The sequence below is a fragment of the Capsicum annuum genome, chromosome 2, assembly GCF_002878395.1.
Source record: "Capsicum annuum cultivar UCD-10X-F1 chromosome 2, UCD10Xv1.1, whole genome shotgun sequence".
Classification (NCBI taxonomy): Eukaryota; Viridiplantae; Streptophyta; class Magnoliopsida; order Solanales; family Solanaceae; genus Capsicum; species Capsicum annuum.
In genome coordinates, this window is record NC_061112.1 from 101486763 (window position 1) to 101510293 (window position 23531).

General features: G+C 31.2%; 1 protein-coding gene across 1 annotated transcript; it reads left to right on the plus strand.

Moving 5' to 3' along the window:
• The first annotated feature begins 21156 nt into the window (after positions 1 to 21156).
• Positions 21157 to 23446, plus strand: LOC107857920 (crooked neck-like protein 1). The gene is given in 2 exon segments (XM_016702691.2): positions 21157 to 22068; positions 22071 to 23446. Coding segments are annotated over 2 exon segments (2064 nt in total). The 5' UTR covers positions 21157 to 21176; the 3' UTR covers positions 23243 to 23446.
• Positions 23447 to 23531: the final 85 nt, after the last annotated feature.

Below are 23531 nucleotides of genomic sequence, written 5' to 3' on the forward strand. Positions count from 1 at the left end.
ATCGTCTGAGAAAGTAATTTTATTTGCTTCAAGGATCCTTCCAACAACTTTTTCCAGCTGATTTACTCTAATCTCACTGGGAGCACATGCTTCATTAAGAATCTTCATTATAGCCTTGTAATGTTCCTCTGAATGTATCAATAAAGACAACAAAGAAATATGTGCTGGTGTCTTCTTTAACTGTTCTACAACAGAATGTTCTGACAATTTCATTTTCTTTAAGAATTCTTCAGCTTCTTCATCAGTCACAGGCTTCTTAACTGTCATTCGTTCTTCGCCGTCTTGTTTGTTCTTTATTAACTCTACTAGAGCATAACATCTTCCAGATCGAGTTAATCCCCCTACTTCATCTATATCTTCAGTCACTTCTTTCCCCTTGTACATCACCATAATGCGATCATAATTCCAAGGGACTGCCTTGGTATCAACCATAGGCAGCTGTGACACTGGTTTAATAACAATAGGAGCTATGGGAGCTCCTTTTATGATTAAAAGAGGCTTACTGGATCTTCCAGGAATAATGAGTTTCGGCTTTATTTGACTTGACCCAATATTTTTTGAAATCTCTTTCCCCACCACCAAGGCAATATTTGATGATTCAGGTTTTGTTATCACTACTTCCTCTTCTGCAGGCTTTTCTTTTGTCAAATCCACAACATTTACTGATTTTTTCGAATCAGTTTTAATTTTAATGATCAGCTTAAAGGAAATCGTAGAATCTTCACCACTGAGTATCACTTTGAGCATGTTTGTTTCATTATGATCTGGCAGCAGATTTTGATTGATATTTGGAGCGTTTGGACTTTCTACTATGATCTGTTGGGTATTAATCAACTCTTGAATGACTCTTTTCAGATACCAACATTTCTCTGTGTCGTGCCCTGGGGCATCAGAATAGTATTCACATCTTTTAAAATAGTCTAAGTTCTTCAAAGGAGGATTAAGGATCCTTCTCTCAATTAGGTTTAGAACATTTATTTTTCTCAACCTATGAAATAAACTGGTGTAAGATATTCCAATAGGAGTGAAATCATATTTTACCATGTTATCCCTTTTGAAGTCTGCTCTAGGCCGAAAATTAGATCTGGGAGGGCCTCTTTGAATTTATGGGATCGGTAAATGATTTTGGATGGCTGGTGCACACCATTGCGGGTAAGAAGGAGCCTGAGTATATGGTTGTGCATTGTAAATAGGATATTGGGGGGATGGAATGAAATATAATAGATTCTATGCATGTGGTTAATGCGCACCTCTCCAATGTTGTCGTGGACCTGGCACGACAGTTGCTACTTCCTCTTTTCTTTTCTTTTCCTTGAAATTTCCTATACCACTTTGAATTGCCTGTGTTGTTGCTTTCAAAGCAGCCTGGATGATAATCTTTCCTGACTTGATTCCTTTTTCTACCATCTCTCCAACTTTGATAACTTCGGCAAATGTGCTTCCGATAGTAGAGAGCAAATAATGGAAATAATCAGGATTTTATGCTTACAGAAAAATATCAATCATTTCAGATTCTTTTATCGATGGTCTGACTCTTGAAGCCTGCTTTCTCTATCTAACAGCATATTCTCGAAAACTTTCGGTGATCTTTTTTCTCATGTTGGCAAGTGTAGTGTGATCTGGCACTATCTCAATGTTATATTGAAATTGTTGAGCGAAATCCCGAGCCATGTCATCCCATACGTGCCAACGAGAAATGTCTTGATCAATAAACCATTCAGAAGCTATTCCTGCTAGGATTTCTCCAAAGTAAGCCATCAATAATTCCTCTTTTTCTCCTGCGCCCCTTAATTGATTACAGAACTTCTTCAAGTGAGCCACAGGATCTCCATGACCTTCATATTTATCAAACTTTGGAATTTTGAATCCCAAAGGTAGATGGACGTCAGGAAACATACATAAATCCTTGTATGAAATACTTTTTGGTCCACCTAATCCTTGCATATTTCTCATACTCTGCTCCAGGCTTCTGACTTTTTTAGCCATCTCCTCCTGTTTCTCATTCTTAGCAATCTTCTCAACCACGATAGGAGTATTGTGTTGATGAACATGATAATGTAGATTTTAGGATTTGAAAATCATTTTAGGAGGATACAACATATCATGACTTGGTTTCCCCATATTCTTCGGTATTGTCGATTGAGTACCCGCAGTAGTTGGTGCTACAGAAGTAAAAAGTAGGTTATTTGCGACAAACGGATTCGGTGGGTGCATGGTAGAAGTACCAACAACTCCAGACATATTAGTAAATGGGCCAAATCCTGGTGGGTAAAATGGATCACTAGTTTGATCTGGGTCAGAATTTGGATCATTCGAAGTCAAAAGTCTAGGGATCGAAGAAGGCGGGGCTTGTCCATTCAACCAAGCTTGGTACATCTCTGCCATCTGTTATTTCAATGACTTTGTTTCTTCTGTTGATGCTACTTCCTGCGAAATCAACTGATTTTGCTCTTCTTCACTGTCAGACCCTATACCTTCTCTACGGGTCATTTTTCTTTTACCCTTGTATCTGGTATTATACAGATGTGATGCCAGTTTAAACCACAAACCAACCACCAATTACTTTATCTTTCTGTGACCAAGTAGCAAACGGGTGAGTGTTATATATTTAACACATTATAATGCCACGTTATATGTCATGCTTCTATATGCATTTTCCAACCTATCATGGAAGCTTTGTATTTCATCCCGTCTTTTCTAGGCATATTTTTTTTTCAAAAGTTATGATCGAACCCTTTGGAGGGTTGCTTACGTATCATTCCAGGACATGAATCATATCTTGCGTAGTTCGGGAGGAATTTAACAAAATTGTTTTGTTTTTTTTTACTAAAGAAAATATATAAAGTAAGTGAATTAAAACATATGTAATATATATAGAAATAAACAGTCAATTTCATTACATTCTATAATATAAATACGACAAAATAACTGACCGAACTCCTAAAATAAAACCTACTAACTCACATCTGAAAACTAATAGACATAATATCTAAACAAGAAGTTTTAAAACTAAAAATGAAAAACTATGACAAAGAAAACAACTATCCATTCAAGGAGACTTCAGCGTAATATGTCCTCCCAAACTCAAATATATGTCCTCCAATGAAGAAGTGAGACGTTGTGCGAAAGCTGGTACTTGTGCCAAAAAGTCCTCACGATCCAACTGCTGATAATCCAAACCCATTCTGGCAGTATCATATGCTACACGGTGGACCTTCCCTCGAAGAAAACTGAAGGCCTGATCCCATTCCTGGGCCTGTCGATCTCGGAAATCAACCATCTTTCTTGCACGCTGTTCACGAGCAGAAACAACCTCTAACTATTCTCGCAATATTCCTATTTCACGGATCCACTGAGATCTCTCTCGATCAAATTCTTCTTGCATGTTCTGTTCAACTTTTTGCAACTGTTGTTGGCGAGATGCAGCAAGTTCTGCAACGTGTGACCCCCTAGTGGTAGCAAGCTTGATTTGTCCCCAAAGTGCAACCTCAATATTTGCTGACTTAGCTTTCTCTTCAGCAAATTCCCTTTGTTGTTCGTCTATTTTTGCCCTGACATGCTCTAATTCTTCTCTTAAAGCTTGGTTGGCCTCATGATGTTCTTGCATGGCTCTCTCAATTGCTATCCTGATTGCAGTTTCCTGATCTATAGGTCCCCTAACCGATCTTTCTGGTCTGACTGGTGGACTCGACTGTTCTTCAAACCATTCACGGTAATCTGGGTGCACTTATTCTTTCTCACACTGTATGACCATCATTTTAATCCCCATAAGATGACAACCCTCCCAAATCTGCTGGGCCAATTCTTCCGGAAGTGGGATCTCCGGTCTGACCTCAAATACAAACTCAGTCATATTTTTTGTAATGGGAATATTTGACGTGTTCCTAGCTGACGTAAAACTCTCAATGGAACATACGGTTGAACACCCCTAATACCCATTAATAATAAGAAAGGCCGAATGATAGAACTATGTATGACTTGCCTCCAAGGGAACAAAAGGAGATTCCAAGTGATTTTATCTACTGTCAGAGAACGAAAAAGCTTATCCCAATCTCTAACTCCTTCTGGGCATTTATATTTCTCTAACCTATCTTCGTAATCTTTGATGCGATTAAATCTTTCATGATTAAATCTTGCTATTGTAGGACGTCGGTAGAGATGCTCCATAATCCACATCTGTAACAAGATATTACATCCCTCGAAAAACCTCTTTCCTTTCTGACAAACAGTTAAAGCACGGTAGATATCTGCCAGGATCATCGGTACCATAGTGTAATATTTCTTAATCAGCATCTTTACCACTCCTGCTAAACGAATGCTAATTTTTTGTTCTCTCCTTGGGAAGACCATAGTGCCTAAAAAGGCTACCATGAATGCAAATCATCTGTGAACCTTTCAAGCCTTAAAATTCCCCTTATTACAGAGCTGCTTACCATACTTTTTGAACCCCTTTTGCCTTCCGTATCTATCGTACAAAAACTTCAAGGAAACCCAACCTTTTTCTATCAATTCTTCTTTTGAGTTTCGTATGTTCATGAGTTTGCAAAATTTGCTAATCGAAATAAGTCTCGGGGCGATAAGTTTCTTTCGATGCATATCCCCATATCCAACATAGGCCGTTATCTCCTTTACAGTAGGAGTCAACTCAAAATCCGAAAAACGAAACACATTATTCTTCGGGTCCCAGAAGGTTAGTAATACATTAATCACCTCCCTATTAGGCTTGATTGTCATAATACTCGTCAAAAAACCCAAATACTTATGTATCTCGTCATAATCAAATGTATCCATTTTGTTCCACCACAACCAAAGCTTGAAAGGGGTACAATCCATAACCCGAAACGGTACACTCCCATCTCTCTTTCTTTTTGGACGCTTTTCACGAACAGGGGGAGACATTTTATATCTATTGACAGGGACATAAGATTAATAAATGTCTAGACTTATACAAAACTTAATTTATTAATTTTGAAAAGAACCTAGTGCGACCATTATTCGAATTTAGTTGCAAAGAACAATTTTATCAAAATAAGAAAAACATAACTGCTAATATTTTTAGGAAAAACATTTATTTAAATTGACTCTATCAAAAAATTTTACAATGACAGACCTCTAGATAAATTTAACCTATATGTTTGGAGACAAAACTCCCTAAGTACATTTAAAAGAACAAAAATAAAATAATTTAGAAATAAAGAAAAGAAGAAAATTATTTTATGAAGTTGTATAAAAATTTCAGCCTCACGGCCCCTAAAGGTTCAGGACTATTAAAATATATGTTTACATATTTTATTACTTTTCAAAAATTCAGCTCACGACCCCTAAAGGTTCAGGCTTTATGATTTTTATGTTAAAATTAATTTTGAAAATATGAATGAAAGGTAAAAAAAAGACAATAATATTCATGAAAACAATTATTTTTCTTCTTATTATTATTATTTTTATTATTTTTCTAAAAATATCCTTCGATAAATCTGTGAATAAATATAATATTATTATTTTCAAATAAATGGTCGTATCCTGGGTAGGACTTCCTACGTGTCTCACAAAAAGTGAGAATCAGACTCTCGTAGTTCATGAAGATTGTAAAAACTATGTTGTTGTATATTTAATTTTTTTTATTTTTAAAAATAACTTCTTTTTTTTTTCAAAAATGACTAACTAAATTAGAGGATAAATTAATCTCTCGCATTTTAAAATTGCCTAAAGCCGGTCAACAAATAAATAGACTTCCAAGAAAATGTTAAAGAGCACGTAGGATGCACATGTTGGTCTTTATAAATTAGGTCACCTGTCCCAGACAGACCCGGCCCTTGTGTCGAGTCCCGTTAAGTCAAATGCATATGATGCAAATAAAGCGGCACCTAATAGGGATAACCAGATTCTGAGTTTTTAGTTCTTCTAAGTTTAAACCTAATAAGAATAGGTGTTTAAACTGTCTTACCCGAGCGGACACTCGAGCCGGGGAGGGACAACTTGGTTGGTAGCAGCGCAACACCGCCTCCGTTGTCGATCCAAACCCCGCCTAATATGTGTGACTATATCCTTCACCAGGTGCCTTGACACTCCGGCTATCTCAAAAAGAAGGTGGGATGCATATGCTGCATTCCCTCTATCCTATTTCAGAAACTCAGAAGGGGTACGCGAGAGAAGACAATATATAATACAGTTCAAATAATATCAAAACAGTAAATGAGCAATAAGTAGCACATAAGGCCAACAAACATAATATCAAAATAATTAAAGCAAGTAAAAGACAATATCCAAAGCTCGAATTCTAGTTAGTCCCCAACAGAGTTGCTAGAGATGTCACGCCCCTTTCTCGCTCGAGGGCCGAGTCGAAGGGTTTTTCCAATTAAAGTAATGATATTGAATAGGGATTAGTTTATTAACAGAGTCGCCACTTGGAATTGAGTTTTGGTATTCCAAGTCACCTTTTTGAATCCCTAATCAAAAGGAAATTACTCTTTTATTTTGGTCTGTGAAAACAGAAGATTGGGTAAGGAATTTTGTTGTCCGAGGAAAAGGTGTGAGGCACCCGTCGAGTCCCGTGGTTCTAGCACGGTCGCTTTTATTGACTTATCTTGACTAAAACTATTTTGATAATTATGTCAAGGCCTAAATTCACTCATTTTTAATGTCTAATAGCTGTCTATAACTCTTGTATTAAATCGGTGAAAATTAATTTTAGAAAAATATTTGTCAAGGTGCATTATTGCATCCTTAAATTTTTAAATATCTCAGAAAGATGTGTACGCCGCATTATTAATCGAAACAAATATTTTGAACACGCCTAAACTTGTCTAGCGATAAAGGCGTTAGTTTCTCTAATATATACTCGAGACAATTTCATCTTATCTATTTATTTACCCTTTTTTCTTTTATTATTTGCAACAAGTTTTGAATTAATCCACAACTTGTCTCGATCCCTTTCTATATTAATTTGGACTTGAGACGTTTAAGGACACAAAATATTTTATCACTTAAACTGGCATCATTATTTAATGTTACACATTATTTCAAATAAAACTGTGAATAATTAACTAAAAAATGATCAAAAGAAATTAAAGATGGTTTAATATTAGCAAAACAAAAATTAACATGCAATTTTAATTTTTTTTTTTAAATCCTTAATGAACGGGAGCACTAAAAATATACAAATTTATATTATTTATGTCAAATAAAAGAAACAAAAATCATACATAGAAAATATATTTAACAACATATGCAGTTTTTAGATATATATAAAATTATAAATAACCCACTACTTTGACTTTAAATAATTTCTATAAAACAATTAAAGTACTGCAATGAAAGAAAAGGAAAAAGAAGATAACTAAACTAAACCTACACATATATATATTTAAAACACACGCACAACCCCTATGTTTCTCTCTTCTCTCTTTCTTACTACTATTTACCATTATTCCCGCAAGCAAATTTCGACGAGTTTTGGAAGAATAAAGGTGGTGGCAGATCTGGAAGGCACGCATGGGGGGAGTTGGCGGATAAGCGCCGGAAAAGGGATGGTTTCCGACGATAAACAAGTTTCTGACTGTTTAATCATCGGAGAAAATGATAATTTTAAAAAATTAAATCTAAACATCATTCTATTCTCTCTGATTTTTCTATCCAATTCTAGTCTATTTTTTACTGATTTTTATGACATAATACATGAACAATGATGTCTACATATATGAGTGATATGGTTTTGTGCTGTATTATATTTTTAATGCTACATAAAAGTATGCATACGAATTCATGTGAATATAAAGATTTTCTATGTACAAATATATTCAGTTATTTAATATATAATGCAAAATGACAAATAGATTTACATAATAACAATTCATCAAATCACAAAAAAATCATATTATGATTCAATTTATAGTAAAACTTACTAAATAAAATACAAAGTTGAACAAGAACCTGAATAATTTAAACTGAACAATGAGATTCGTCACCAAAAATTTCGAACAAAATTTCAACTTTTACTTCCTTCTTTTCTCCCTTTTATTTTCTTCTTCAGAGTTTTTTCTTTACTGTGTGTTTTCTCTCTGTATTTTTATTCTCTCAATCTTTGTCTGATACAGTGTGTTGGTGAATGTATGTACGTAGAATCCTAAGGAGAAAGTCCTTAAATAATGGGACTCTTGGGGGTAAATTAAAGGGGGGAACAGTTACTTAGGATTAGGATAGGATATTATTTTTGAATTTTGAAAAATATAATAATTTTTTTTTCTTTTTAAATAGAAGACATTAATAATAAAAATAATAAATAAAATAATAATAATAATAATAATAATAATAATAAATATAATAATAACTAATTAATTTTAAGTTTTACAAAATATTTTTTTATTTATTAAAAATTTATAAAAAAATATTAGTTTTATTTTTTGTATTTTTTTTTCTAAAATTAGAAGAAAAATAAAAAATAAAATAAAATATCTGAAAGTTAACTTTATTTAATTATTTATTTAACTAAAATTTTATAAAAATAAGAATAATAATCAAAATAATATATGATTAAATATAAATATAAATATTTACTATCGATAAATAAATTAGAATCCGAGGAGGATCAAAAATCACGTGTCTACACCTATTATTTTTTCATCATGTAAATATCTGTTACTGGTTATCATGTGGTCAGTAGAACCTGAATTCACTATCCATTTCACTGAATGTAAGTTAGATTTACCTACTATGTTGACAGTACTAAAAGATTCATCCATGTTACTCTTACTCAACACATGAAGGATCTACTGAAATTGCTTCAGTGTATCCTTCTACATTAGTTGCATGAGTTGATTTTGTGTGCACATTAGAGTGTTGAAAGAAGGTCCTTCTTATACTGCATTTTCATTCTACAGTAATTGTTCCTGTGTGACATGGTGATTATCATGAGAACCTCCAATAGATGCATTCACTTTTTTCCTTTCCAGTTTTTAGGGTAGCCTATCAACTGAAACCAATCATCTATTACATGACCAGAGGCATGACACTGATCACATATCTTTAATTTTTTACAATCATCCCAGACATGACCTTTCATATGACAATAATCACAATATAAGGAATTAAAGTTTCTCTTCTAAAATATTATGGTCGATTGACCTTGGATCTGCCAGTGTACAAAGCAGTGGATTCCATGCCTTCATAAATAAAATCTACAATTCCTTTCTGACTTTCATCCTAAATAACCGATGCATTTGCTTGATTAAGATTAGGTAGGTTATGCATCATGAGAATTTGGCCCTTAGCTTGTGCATAAATGTCATTTCAACGCATAAAAAATTGCAATAAATGTTTATACTATAGCTGCTCAACATATTTCTTGGCTTTATAACAGTCACAAGTAGGTGACGGCAAAATAGAGTCATACTTATTTCAGAGATTCTTGAACTTCATGTAATAAGAGAAAACTATAGAAACACCTTGTATTAGTGTGAATATGTTGCGATGCAATTGATAAAGCCTCGATCCATTGATTTTATCAAACCACTCTTTGAGATCAAGCCAGACCTGATGTGCGCTAGGTGAATACAAGATGTCGTTAAGCAAATACTTGCTCACATTACAAGTTCTCATGAATTCACAATTGCATTACAGCGATCCCAGATTTTCTTCAAATCTCCATCATAATCACTACGCAATACCGAGCCATCCATAATTGTTAATTTATTTCAGTCAAGCAATGCAATTTTCATAGCTTGACTCCACAGAGTGCAGTTTTTCATACCAATCAACTGAATCTCCATGGATAAATCTCCAGGTATATCAACAGATCTCAAATATAGTGGGTAATTATGATTTAAAAATAGTGCACCTCCATTGTTCGAAGGTTCTCCCCGTGCTTTGTTCCTAGATTCCTCCTGCGATATATCATTGATTGCTATATGAGCACTAATCTAGCAAATAATCTCAATTCATTTTTGAAATCTCTGATATAAACCCCTAGAATTGTCTTATTGGCTCTGATACCATATAAACTTTGAAGAAACCTAGAGAGAACTCGCGCAACAATGAAGTGCAAGAGAAGAAGAAAGTTTTCTCATTACTAAACTAGAGAATATAGAGAAAGGAAAAAAAAATTGAAACTGCAACTCTAATGCATCTATTTCTAGTTACAGTTGGAGTCTATTAATTTAGCTAACTAATTAACTCAACAACTTTCTAATGACACCTGTACATCACTTAATCACTAGTGCATGGTTGTACACTTAACCAATCGCTTATCAAGTTCGTGAAAAAAATATGTCAACATCTATAAACTTTAATCAAGTAAATAAAGTTGATAAGACTTGAAAAAAAATACAGGTAAATCATGTATTTCTTTCTTTAAATAAATGAGTTTTGATTCATGACTTTCTTTTAAGGCAAAACTTCACATATAACCAATTTATATCCTCTTAACTAACTTTTTACATTGTGTTTGGATGGTGGTTTGGCATGATTTCATGATGTATGGTACTGTATGGTATGGTACTGTACAGTGTAGTATAATACAATATTTGGATAGACTGTATAGTTCACTGCTGTTTAATAACAGTTTTATTGTTTGGTTTGACGGTATGGTACTGTATCATAACTGATAAGTTACTAAAATGCATTTAACTATTATGAATTTTAAATATATCAATAATTACTAATAAATTAATTAAAAATAATTTTCTTTCTGCTAAATTGGTCAAAACTTCCTTTTTTCGAGTAGAACAAACAATAGATGGGATTGGTAGGAATCGATAAAGAGTGGTTTTACATGGGATCTCAACTTGCATCATAAAAGTATAGATCAATAAACCGTTCCACAGATTTCATGAAGAATGCAGTCACAAAGACGAATATTAAGCAATTAACAAAGAAAGCCTGTCAAAACCAATCATCAAGTCCTTCCATTCTTAGGCAGATACTGTTCATCATGAAAATCTATCTATATGCAAAACATAAGTTGGGTACATTAGAAGAAACCAAGCCCACAATCATGAAATCCTAGTGTGTCGTGATATGAAGCCATAATTAATTTACCAGACTGAAAGCAATAGAGAAAGACTAAAAGCAGAAGACGTATTTAGGATTAGGTGGAGTTAAATAATATAGGGAAGGGTAAAATAGGATTAAAAAATATTAGTAAGGGCATAACTGAAAAATAAATTAGGTAGTCATGGGATACCACCAAATTTGTGGTTCAAAAAATTGAGGATTTTTATGGTATCCTAACCATGAAATGAAACCATATCATACTATGAGAAACAATCAAAACAAACATGGTACTATTACTAACCATATCATATCATACTATGAAAAATTACCATCCAAACAGTCTGTTAGTCGAAATTTTAATAATTACATTGTATAGATTTCAGCTAGTGATTAAATGTATTTAGGAATCTAACATACAAATATTAACTAACATATTTCATTACATTTCATTTATGTTTAGAGATAAAAAAGAAAAGGAGAGTGATTCACTCCCTTCATTCTCCCCAATATATTTTTTTCAAATATTTTCTTTTTTCTTTTTCCATATCAACTGTTATAGCTTTTACCTTTTAATTTTTGCAATAGCTTAATAGAATTAGAGCTCCATTAATTTCTTTGTATGGCTTTAAAATTTAAAATATAATTTCAATGTATTTATACATTAATGTATTTATCCACGAAAATTAGCTATGAATAAGACTACAATGTAAAATTGATACAAATGAAAATTAGTTTTGAATTTAACATTCAAATACAAATACAATTGCTTACAACTCATATCTTCAAGATAATACTTAGTGATATAAATTAAAATGTATAAAATGAATACAAATTCAGGTTATATGAATAAATATATAAATTCAAATGTATAAATATATACAAATTAAAAATATATGTGAAAGATATGAAAAATAAATATAAAAATACAACACTGATAGAAATATAAAAACAAATTCACTTTATGACTAAAAAAAATCAGAATACAAATGTGCATTTACTCATATCTTCAAGATAAATAAAATTTGATACAACTTCTAATGTATAAAATGAGTATAAATTCAGATTATATATATAAATATACAAACTCAAATATATAAATGCAAACGAATTCAAAATGTACAAATGAGTATACCGAATACATATGTTCATACAATTATATATAATTAAGGACATGTATATACAAAAAATAAATATAATGTATAAGAGCACTTCATATCTAGAAACAAATGTAGACATAAAATATATAAAGTATATTTTTTATGTATAAATATATAAAAATTCACTGATACAATGAAGAAATTTATATATTGATACAAATTTAATGATACAACTAAAAATTATACATTTTTCTCCCTAGCATCGTCCATTGCTCTGGTGCATTGAACAATTCAATGATCTGACGTTGATGAATTTCGCCAGAGAAAGAGGAGGCTAGGAAGTGGGATGTTAGATTTGACTTTCGATTTTTTTTTTTTTTTTTTGGTTTGATTTCTCTTAGAATTCATAATGATCTGTTGCTTGAGAGATCCTCAAATGTACTTACCAAAAAAATCTCTAAAATATATTGTTGGATAATTATGAAGTTGTTTTAGCTATGCTGTGTAATTTTTTCTTCTTTTAATAAATTAACTTAAGGAGTAAAATTCATTAGCCTTTAGAGATAAAAAAAATTAAAAAAATTATAAGAAAATGTAACTAGTAATATTACATTACAAAATATAGCCTACTCTATATTACACTATCAAAAATCGCCCAATTGTATAGGACCAAAATATTAGATTTAATGTCATATCCAACTTAACTGAAGTAGAACATTTCATTCTCTCTTCTCAATACACTCATTCCTCGTCCTTTTAGAGAACTCACATTTCATTTCAATTTTATAATTCAAATATTTTATGTCCATTTCTCCCGTAGGATTTCCAAAATCACGTTTAGTCAAATAATTCATTGTTCTTAAAAAACTAGTTGAATTAAAACTGCACTATTAGGAAGAAAAATCATGTTCGTTACCTCAAATCCATGACCTACTAACACTTTTTCTTTTTGAAGTTGAAATTTAAAATTTGATTATTTTAAAAATCCATCCAAGCAACTCCTTAAACCCATTCAAAAGTGAGAGTTACAACACAAACGCTCAACAAATGACATTGTTGTAATTTTATGATTTAAGAATATTTGACACAAACCTGTTTTTTTCGCAACTCTTCATCAATGTCTTGTTGTTCATTATTGCTACAATTAATAAGCATTTAAGAAAATACATGTCTATAAATTCGAAGATCAAGCAAATAGCAAATCACATTACAATTTCACAGTTGTAGCACAATTTTTTTGGTATTCAACAATATTGAAGCTTCAAGCTTCAAACTTTGAAAATCAAATTTTCATAAATAAACTTTGTTCCGGGTGGATGTGATTGCAAAAGATTGATTATGCATTGAGGAAACCAAATTTGAAGTTTTAGATGATTTGATGTAGTTTTGAAGTGATCTTGGATGAATTTGGTGCTTGAATTCGTGGAAGAAGACGAAATCCATTTTTTTTATGCATTTGTATACTGTATTATATATTGTTGTATATACAATATAATCTTTCTATATCAATGATTTTCTTGTTCCTTTTCATTTTATACACACTTATATAATGTAGATACATTGTTTAAACATTATATACACATATGTATAATTTGTATAATTATGGAATAATTGTAGATATAATACTATGCAAAATTATAAAGGTGTTTTTGAATGAATCTGATGCTTGAATTCAAGGAAGAAGATGAAGTTAATTTTTTTGTATAATGGTATTATTGTATAATATTTGTATATGAGTGTATTATATACCTCTTATGATTTTATATAATGTTAAATATACAATTATTCAATAATATACATAATTATACAAATATGTACATATGTATATAAACAATGTATCTACATTGTATAAGTGTGTATAAAATGAACAGAGAGAAGAAAGTCACCCAAATAAAAATAATGTATTGCATATACAACAATATACAATATAATATACAAAAATATACAAAAAATGAAACTCCTCTTCTTTCTTGAATCCAAGAACCAATTCATCCAAAAAGACCTCAAAACTACACCAAATCATCCAACATTTTAGATTTGGGCCCCTCAATACATAACTGATCTTTTCTAACCATACATTCTCAAAACAGAACTATTTACGAAAATCTTGATTCTCAAATTTTAAAGCTTCGAAGTTTAACAATGGTTGAACCAATTAAGCCATATTCATGTAAGATATTATAATTAAAAAGAACGACGAAGAGGCAAACTAGGCTAGATATTGCTGATTCAAAGCTTATGATTTTTAGTTGCGGTCGACGAAGAAATCATTTTTGGGGGGAATAATGGGCAGCATTATATTTGCTAATTAATTCATATAGGATAACCAAATATAGAGTAAAGCGACAAATAAGAAAAAAATGATAATTTGGAAGGTGAAGTGGGAGTTTGGAAAAATGTCCATTAAAAAAGAGAAGAAAAGTTAGCTTACAATAAATGACCAAATTAGATTTTGAAATATAAAGTGTAACGTATATTTTGGCTACTTAAATGTAAAGTATAATTGCTAATTGTACTTTTATGTAATTATCACACAAAAATATTCATGAAAAAATTATACAAAGTATTTATAATTATTTATAAAAATTCATATATTATATATAATTATAAATTTTGTATAATAATTTGTTGATTCGGTTTGATTTTTTCTTCAATTTACTAGCAATTACTCAACAATAATTAATAACTGAAAGCAGTCGAAAATGAGTACCTATTCTTTATGGGAATCAAACCCCTATCTTTGACATGAAAAGATGATGTCCCAACCACTAGACGAAAGGGACCAAAAAATCATCTTCATAAACCTCAGCTTCGATGTAAAAGTGGTTTGTTTTCTTTCTATACACAATTTAAGATTTCGTTTAAGTGCATGTTGATGATTTTTAATGTGAATTCAATGGGTCATCTCCCTTCCTACGAGTTCCGCCACCGTCCAGTGACACACCAATCACACCCCTTCTCTTTCTCCGATCATAACGCCACCTGATCCTTTTATTTGTCTTTCATCATCTGAATAAGTAAGACCCAAAACTTTCAAATTCAAAAAAAAGGGCGAAGTGTTCGTTTGAAGTGACGAAGGCCTACGCTACAATAAGAAAAAAAGTAGATTGAGGTTACGAACTCACTTAGTCAAACTAAAAAACTACAAAGAAAAGGAGGCTAAGATTACGAATTAAGGCCAGCTGGTTAAGCGAAAATGCTCAGGTTATGAAATCGCTTAAGCCAAGCTCAGGTTATGAAACCACTTAAGCCGTTAATTAATTGAATATGAAAGTTGTATGAGGCATCTATACAGAGTTGCATTAGTTGTGGATAGGACTAGGCTACACAACGAACTTTATTTCTTCTATTTTCTTCACTTACTCCTTACACTTCAGTTGAGTCTAACCGGCTCAGGTGCGGAGTCTTTCACTGTGGACCGAGACTACGTAACGATAGAATACCATGAAAACTTCACTGAGTTTATCATCAATCTTGATTTTCTATGATTAATAAGAACCCTGAATAACGAAATAGGTTCATGCTCCGCTTTCAAAATCAATCGTCTGCAGTTCATATTTGGATAAAAACGACTCTCCAGTGGTTCCAAAACCAAATAAAAATCGGTTTAAATCCATTTTCAATTTGGATAGACTTAAGTAAATCGTAAATGGACCTAGAATCCATAGCCGCCCTAGGATTTCCCCTTATCCTGTCCAAATAGGAGTACAACAATTCCTCTCCTTTTCCTAATTAAATTACACTTACATACATAATAATAATAATAATAATAATAATAATAATAATAATAATAATAATAATAATAATCTATATCTATATCTATATCTATATCTATATCTATATTAAAAGTGTGAAGCCCTTAGAAAAGTGAATTGAACTTTTTGCCCTTCATTAAAACTATTCGCTTTAAGACAAAACCGCATTTTACCCTTCTCCCTATAATTAAATTCTACAAAATAAATAAATTAAAATTTTCCCACAATTAAATTCTTCCCAAATTTAGCTCCTTCTTTCAACCAAAAAAACACGCTCAAAATTTTGCTTCCAAAAAAAAAAAAAAACTCAAAATTTTCCTTCCAAAAAAAATGCTCAAAAGTTTCCTTTTTCCCCAACATGAAAATAGCTGTTGTTTTAACCAAAAAAAAAAAACTCAAAACTTTAAAGAAAAATGCTCAAAGTTTCCTTTTCCCCCAACGATGAAAACAACCGTTGTTCTTTTTCAACAAAAAATAAAAACACGCTCAAAATTTTCTTTGATTTCTACATTCAAAATTTTCCTTCCAGAAAAAACACGCTTAAAATTTTTCTTTTTTCCCTACGATTAAAACACCCATTATTTTTTTAATCCTATTTGATTTCTACTTGGTTTCTTTCAATCAAGAAACACCAAGCTTTTCCTCTCCTTCTATATAAATGCTTGAACTTTTTTTTCATTGTTCATTGTTATAAACATCTGCAATCTTTCATTGTTTTTTCGTCTTAACACAGTTTTAACAATTTTATTTTCAGGTTTTTTGGCGTTATATCATCTCTCCCTTTTTACATGGTTAATTTAAACACTATATTACTTGTTATGCCAACTTAAATTGCTTAGTTTAATTTAGCTTAATGAGTCATGTTAGCTCAATATATTTTATTTTCTACTTCTCGTAACTAACCTTCCTTATCTACCTCACATATATATCTCTATTATCGTATTGTTTTGTTATTGTTTACAGGTGGTAGATGAGTGTTGGATGACTTTAAAAAAAAATTTGTGTGTAAAAATTAGATTTAATTGTATTATTTTGATGTCTCTATTATTGTATTATTTTGTTGCAATTTACAGATGGTAGATGAATGTCGATCGACTTTTAAAAATATTTTTGATAAATGTTAGGTTTAATAAATAAATTCTCCATCTTTACATACTCAAAAGATATTAAATATAATTATTATATTCATCTTTATTATTTAAACAAATATCCTATTTAGTGTAATGTTTGAACTCATCAAAGTGAGGTACAAGCGCAAGACGCGCACACCTAAACTAGTAATAATAAAAGTGTAAAAACGCTTAGAAAAGTGATTCGACTTTTTTACCCTTCATTAAAAGTCTCCCATTTAAACAACATTGTCTTTTCACTATTTTCTCAAATTATTATTTAATTATCTATATCTATATCTATATCTATATCTTTATCTATAATCTATAATCTATATCTATAATCTATATCTATAATATATTAAAAGTGTGAAGACCCTTAAAAATGTAATTTGAACTTTTTGCCCTTTATTAGAAGTCTCCATAATAGATAAAATCGTCATTTTCTATTTTCTCCAGTTTATTTTTTAATTAATAATAAAATAAGACTCCTAAATATATGGTAGAAAAAACTATATGGTAAGAGGTATTAGGATAATTAATTTCTATAATTAAAAAATACTCCTAAAATATATGAAAGAATAATTAGAAAAATACAAGGCTTTTTTTTTTTTTTTTTTTGTATTTGAATAGGAGACTTCTCCAATTTTATTTTTTCTTTTTGGTATTTTCTCTATTTATTTTTGATTTAAAAAGGAGGTTGTTTTTGTTTGTTTAGATTTTTGGCATTGTTAAAAAAATTTGTGTTAAAAAATTAAAAACGTTGTTTTTTTGCTTGTTTATGATTTTGACATTGTTAAGAATATGTGTTAAAAAAATAAAAATATGTCCTTTTAATTTTAAGTGAAATAATTTTGCACTTAACTTAATTTATATATTTTTTTTAGATTTAGTTGAATAATTTAGGTAAAAAATTATAATTCTACTTCTAATTCAATTAGAATTTTACCTTATATAAAAAAATAATTTCTACAATTCTATTTAAATAATAGTTAGATCAAACTTTACTAGCAACTTAGGGTTTCTGCTTCTTTCTTATAGCTATTTGTGTCTTGCTTGTGTAGTTGTGCTACATGTTTAATTGATTATATATATTTTATTTGTGAAGAGGAAGTACGATTAAAGATCCCTTTTTTGTGATGTCATCGTTAATATTTTTGAATCTATCTGTGTTCAACATCTATTTCTTTACTGTGTATGACAAAGAACAGAAAATCAACTCTTTTAATAGGTGAAAGTGAGAATTGTTTTTAGCATTATTCTTGATGCAAGAGACAAATGTAGCTTTAAAATAGGAGACAAAATCAACGGAAAACATTCATTGAATTACAAGTTAGTGTCTTTCAAATATGCAAAAAAAATCCATCTCACAAGTGTTTGTTCATTGACTTGTGAAAACTTTTGAAAAACTAAAATGCTTGGCAGAAGTAGATATTGCTCTTGAGGCACGCAAAAAGTATGCGGAAGATGCAGATCCAAAAATTATCAATAAATAAACGAGTTAGTTATTATTTCAACTTACAATTAGACTCTTGTAATTTTTATTCCACATGCATTTTCATATTTCACAAGCTTGATTTCTTCCTCTTTGTTTGTGCTTAATAGAAAGAAAGAAGCGAAAGATACCTAGCTCTTCAACAAGTTGGATTCTATATAAATTGCACGTGTTGCTTCGAAATTTTTAGCTTTGTTCGGAAAATTTGTGCAACTTTATTAATTCTATATAAATTTGTGCAGTTTATTGATTGATGCATATGCAAAGCACGTACATTATGCTAGTATTTATAATATTGTCTTCTAACATATATGGGATCAAGTGTTTAAAATATATGGTAAAACTTTTTCTTAAATTAAAAATCCTAAAATATATGATAAGAGATAATTTTAATCAATTATAGCTTTACCTTACATACAAATTCTATCTTATTATAACTTAACTCACTATAAATATTAATATTAATTTTAGGAGTAGGAATCTATTTTTTTCCCTTCACACGAGTAATAATTTTAGGAGTAGAATGTTTACTAATATTTTGATATTCTTATTAAAATAGAGACCTAATTAACATAGATTTAAAAGAAAAAAACTATAATAGAATAAGTAGGAAACTTATTTTATTAGATTTTATATTTAAAAAGATTTAAAACTTTATTAATATCTTTCTTTTTTTGTTCTTCATATAATTGATTATTTCTAACTAGGTGAGTTCTTTAAGCTATATTCATATTGTTTTACAATATGTGATATTTCTTTCTTGGTTTAGATAATTGTTTCTTTTATTGAAGAGAGAAATTTTCTTGTGATTTGAGGTAGGTTTTCTAAAATTTTAGTATATTCTTGAAATTTACAATAAATAAATTATCATGTATTTTGATAGATAATTATTAATTGAAAAATATTTTTTTAATTTGTGAAATCTTGATATATCTTATGATTGGAGAGATAAATTTAATTGTGATTTGAGATAGGATTTCTTTTTTTTTTTTAAATACATTTTTGATGATAATAATCTTGATAATATCCATGATTAAAGATATGAATTTTTTTGTGATTTGAGGTAATTTTTCTAAAATTTTAATATATTTTTTAAGTTTACAAGAATAAAATATCATGTATTCTTGATTGACAATTGCTTACTGAGATTTTTTTTATATAAAAAATATTGATGGTATCTAGATTGAAGAAAAATTTGCTTGTGATTTGAGGTAAACTCTCTAAAATTCTTGTATATTTTTTTTACGTCACAAAAATAAACTATCATGTATTTTTAATAGACAATTGCTAATCGAGAAGTATCTTTTTGTATTTTAGTATGTTCTTGAAGTTTAAAATATTAAATAATGCAATAGATAATTGTTAATTGATTTTTTTTTTGGTGAATTTTGTTAATAATGATGCATATATAATTAATAATTTGAAATTGACTTATTTACAAATCTGAACAAATTCTTTGGATCATTGCATTCTGTCATAAGAATTTGGTTAGTCATTCTGATTCTTTATGAATTCTATTTTAAAATTTAATTATATGCAATTGTTTCAATTGTGAATAAATTATGAGATCTAACATATCGTCATTATTTTTAACAATAGGCTCTTTTGATTGATTGGTACAAGCTATATAGATATAATGAACTTTTTGATTGACTAGAGAGACGTTTGCACGTACACTACTCTTAGAAGAGTGATTCAAGCTTTTTGTCATTCATAAAGGATTTTACAATAAACAAATTTGTCTTTTCACCTTTTTTTCTTAAAGAATAATTTTTATTTATTATATCAAATATTACAGAATTTGAAATTAATAAATGTTCTTATTGATTTAGGTAAGGAAGTGGAATTTTACCTTATGTAAAAATAATTTCTACAAACCAAAATAACTACAGATTTAGTGTAAAAATTGTTATCTTAAAAATAAATATATTTAAATAGGGATCGTGCACAAAGGACTATCAAAATTTACCTAGATTGACTATATTTTAATACAATTTAATAAACTAAAGTTGCAAATTTACCGTAAACAAGGTTAATAATTTACACCAACTCTTTAAAGTGTGTATTTAATAATATAACGTGCACATATGAATTTATTTTTCATATACATTTATTGTTAATTTAACGTGATACTCTTTTATGTCATTTATTGTTAATTTAACGTGATACTTTTTTATGTCTTTTATATGGTTTGTATGAATATATTAGTTTTATATTGAAGTGTTTTTCATATTTAATAAATTAATTAATTTATTTCTTAATTCAAACATATTTTCTTTTATAATGTGGAAGTGATTTTGCAAAGTGAACTCTTGAAGCAAGATACACGCGCGCGTAAGATAAAGACTAGTTATATATAAAGCTACAACGACTCGATCTCCAGCCTAATATCGAGAATCCTGATTTTCTTACATCCCAAGCTTATGTCAAAGCTCTAATTGAGTCTGGTTTGGGTTCCCCATATCTCTTGTTTTTGCTCTTTTCTGTTTTGCAAAACACGAAAAGAACAATTCAAAATCGAAGTAGGAAACCAAATTTGTTTAGCACTTGCCAAGAATTTTTTAGTCTAAATAATATAAAGAATATATTTTCTAGTCCTACTTCACTTAAAGTAGGTTTTGCAATATTATAAGTAACGTGTTACCCAAGTCATATTATTATTATTATTATTAAGTAGTACTATTATTTTCGTTTGAACTTGGGACTGTAACAGCCAAAACAATATTGTTCTTCCATGGCGTCAAGTTTGGGCTACCTCACTCGCAAGGAAACGGAAGTAAAGCTTCCTAAAGCTACGTGGGTGAAGAACAAAACCCCAGCGCCCATACAAATCACAGCGGAGCAAATCCTCCGCGAAGCTAGAGAACGTCAAGAGTCCGAATTCAAACTGCCAAAGCAGAAAATCAGTGATCCAACAGAGCTAGCAGATTACCGTCTACGTAAGAGAAAGGAATATGAGAGTTTAGTTAGCCGTGTTAGTTGGAATAAGAGTGTGTGGGTGAAATATGCTAAGTGGGAGGAATCACAAGAAGACTTCAAGCGTGCTCGTTCTGTATGGGAACGTGCACTTGATCATCATTGCCGTGATCATACAATGTGGTTGAAGTATGCCGATATGGAGATGAAGAATAAGTTTGTTAATCATGCTCGTAATTTATGGGATCGAGCTGTTGACCTTTTGCCTAGGGTTGATCAGTTGTGGTACAAGTATATTCATATGGAAGAGATGCTCGGTAATGTGGCTGGTGCCAGACAAATTTTCGAGAGGTGGATGGCATGGATGCCGGATCAGCAAGGGTGGTTTTCTTATATTTAGTTTGAGTTAAGGTATAATGAAGTAGAGAGGGCAAGAGAAATTTTCGAGAGATTCGTGGAATGTCATCCGAGAGTTGGTGCTTGGATTAGGTTTGCGAAATTTGAGATGAAGAATGGGGAGATAGGGAGGGCGAGGGATTGTTATGAGAGGGCTGCAGATAAATTGTCCGGCGATGAGGAAGCTGAGCACTTGTTTGTGGCATTTGCGGAGTTTGAGGAGAAATGTAAGGAGATAGAGAGGGCAAGGTGCATATATAAGTTTGCACTTGATCGAATACCAAAAGGGCGAGCTGAGGATTTGTACAGGAAGTTTTAGCATTTGAAAAACAGTACGGTGATAAGGGAGGTATTGAGGATGCTATAGTTGGAAAAAGGAGATTTCAGTGTGAGGATGAAGTGAGGAAGAATCCACTTAGTTATGATACGTGGTTTGAGTATATTCGACTGGAAGAGAGCGTTGGAAATAAAGAGGGGATTAGAGAGGTTTATGAGAGAGCCATTGTTAATGTTCCTCCTGCTGAAGAGAAGCGGTATTGGCAGCGATACATTTACTTATGGATTAATTATGCATTATATGAAGAGGTCCAAGCACAAGACATGGAAAGGGCCAGAGATGTCTACAGGGAGTGTCTTAAGCTGATTCCGCATAAGAAATTTTCGATTGCAAAGATTTGGTTGCTGGCTGCCCAGTTTGAGATTAGGCAGTTAAGAATCAAGGAGGCACGGCTTTTACTTGGACAAGCGATTGGAAGGGCTCCTAAAGACAAGGTATTTAAGAAGTACATTGAGATAGAGCTGCATCTCGGAAACATAGATCGTTGCAGAAAGCTTTATGAGAAGTACTTAGAATGGTCACCAGAAAATTGCTATGCTTGGAGCAAATTTGCCGAGTTAGAGAGGTCCCTGAATGAAATGGAGCGAGCCAGGGCTATTTTTGAGCTTGCAATTGACCAACCTTCACTGGATATGCCAGAGTTACTATGGAAGGCTTATATCGACTTTGAAATCTCTGAGGGTGAATTTGAAAGAACTAGAGCACTCTTCGAAAGACTTCTTAACCGCACGAAACACTTGAAGGTGTGGATAAGTTTTGCGAAGTTTGAGGCCTCAGCTATGGGTTCAGAGGTTGAACAAGATATTGTACAGACAAAAAACTACCTGCAACGTGCCAGAGATGTTTTTGAAAGGGCTGTTTCTTACTTCAGAAATTCAGCGCCTGAACTGAAAGAAGAAAGAGCCATGCTTATGGAAGAATGGCTAACTATGGAAAGCGGTTTTGGTGAGCTTGGGGATATTAATTTAGTCCGTTCGAAACTACCAAAGAAACTCAAGAAGAGAAGGAAAATAGACATGGAAGATGGTCCATCCATGTACGAGGAGTACATCGACTATCTTTTCCCTGGGGAAACGCAGAGCACCAATCTGAAGATCTTGGAAGCTGCTTATAAATGGAAGAAGCAGCGGGTTGCATCCGAGGAGGATTAGCCAGATTCTCTGTTGCTTTCATTAATTTAATTTTCTGAAATGTGGTTAGCACATTTATGTTCTTTTTGTTTTCCCCTTACTGTGCTGTATTAAATGTTGAAACAGTATCCTATGATCCTGGATGTTTTAATGAATTAGCAAATAGCAGTCTTAAGCTTGATATCCAATTTAACTGAATATGTAGTGCATAGAGTCGTGACAACTTGCCTAAGTTTTTTTATTTTTCTCCTTGACTTCTACTTACCTCATCTCCATATTCTCTACCTCATGTAAAGTTACAAAATATATT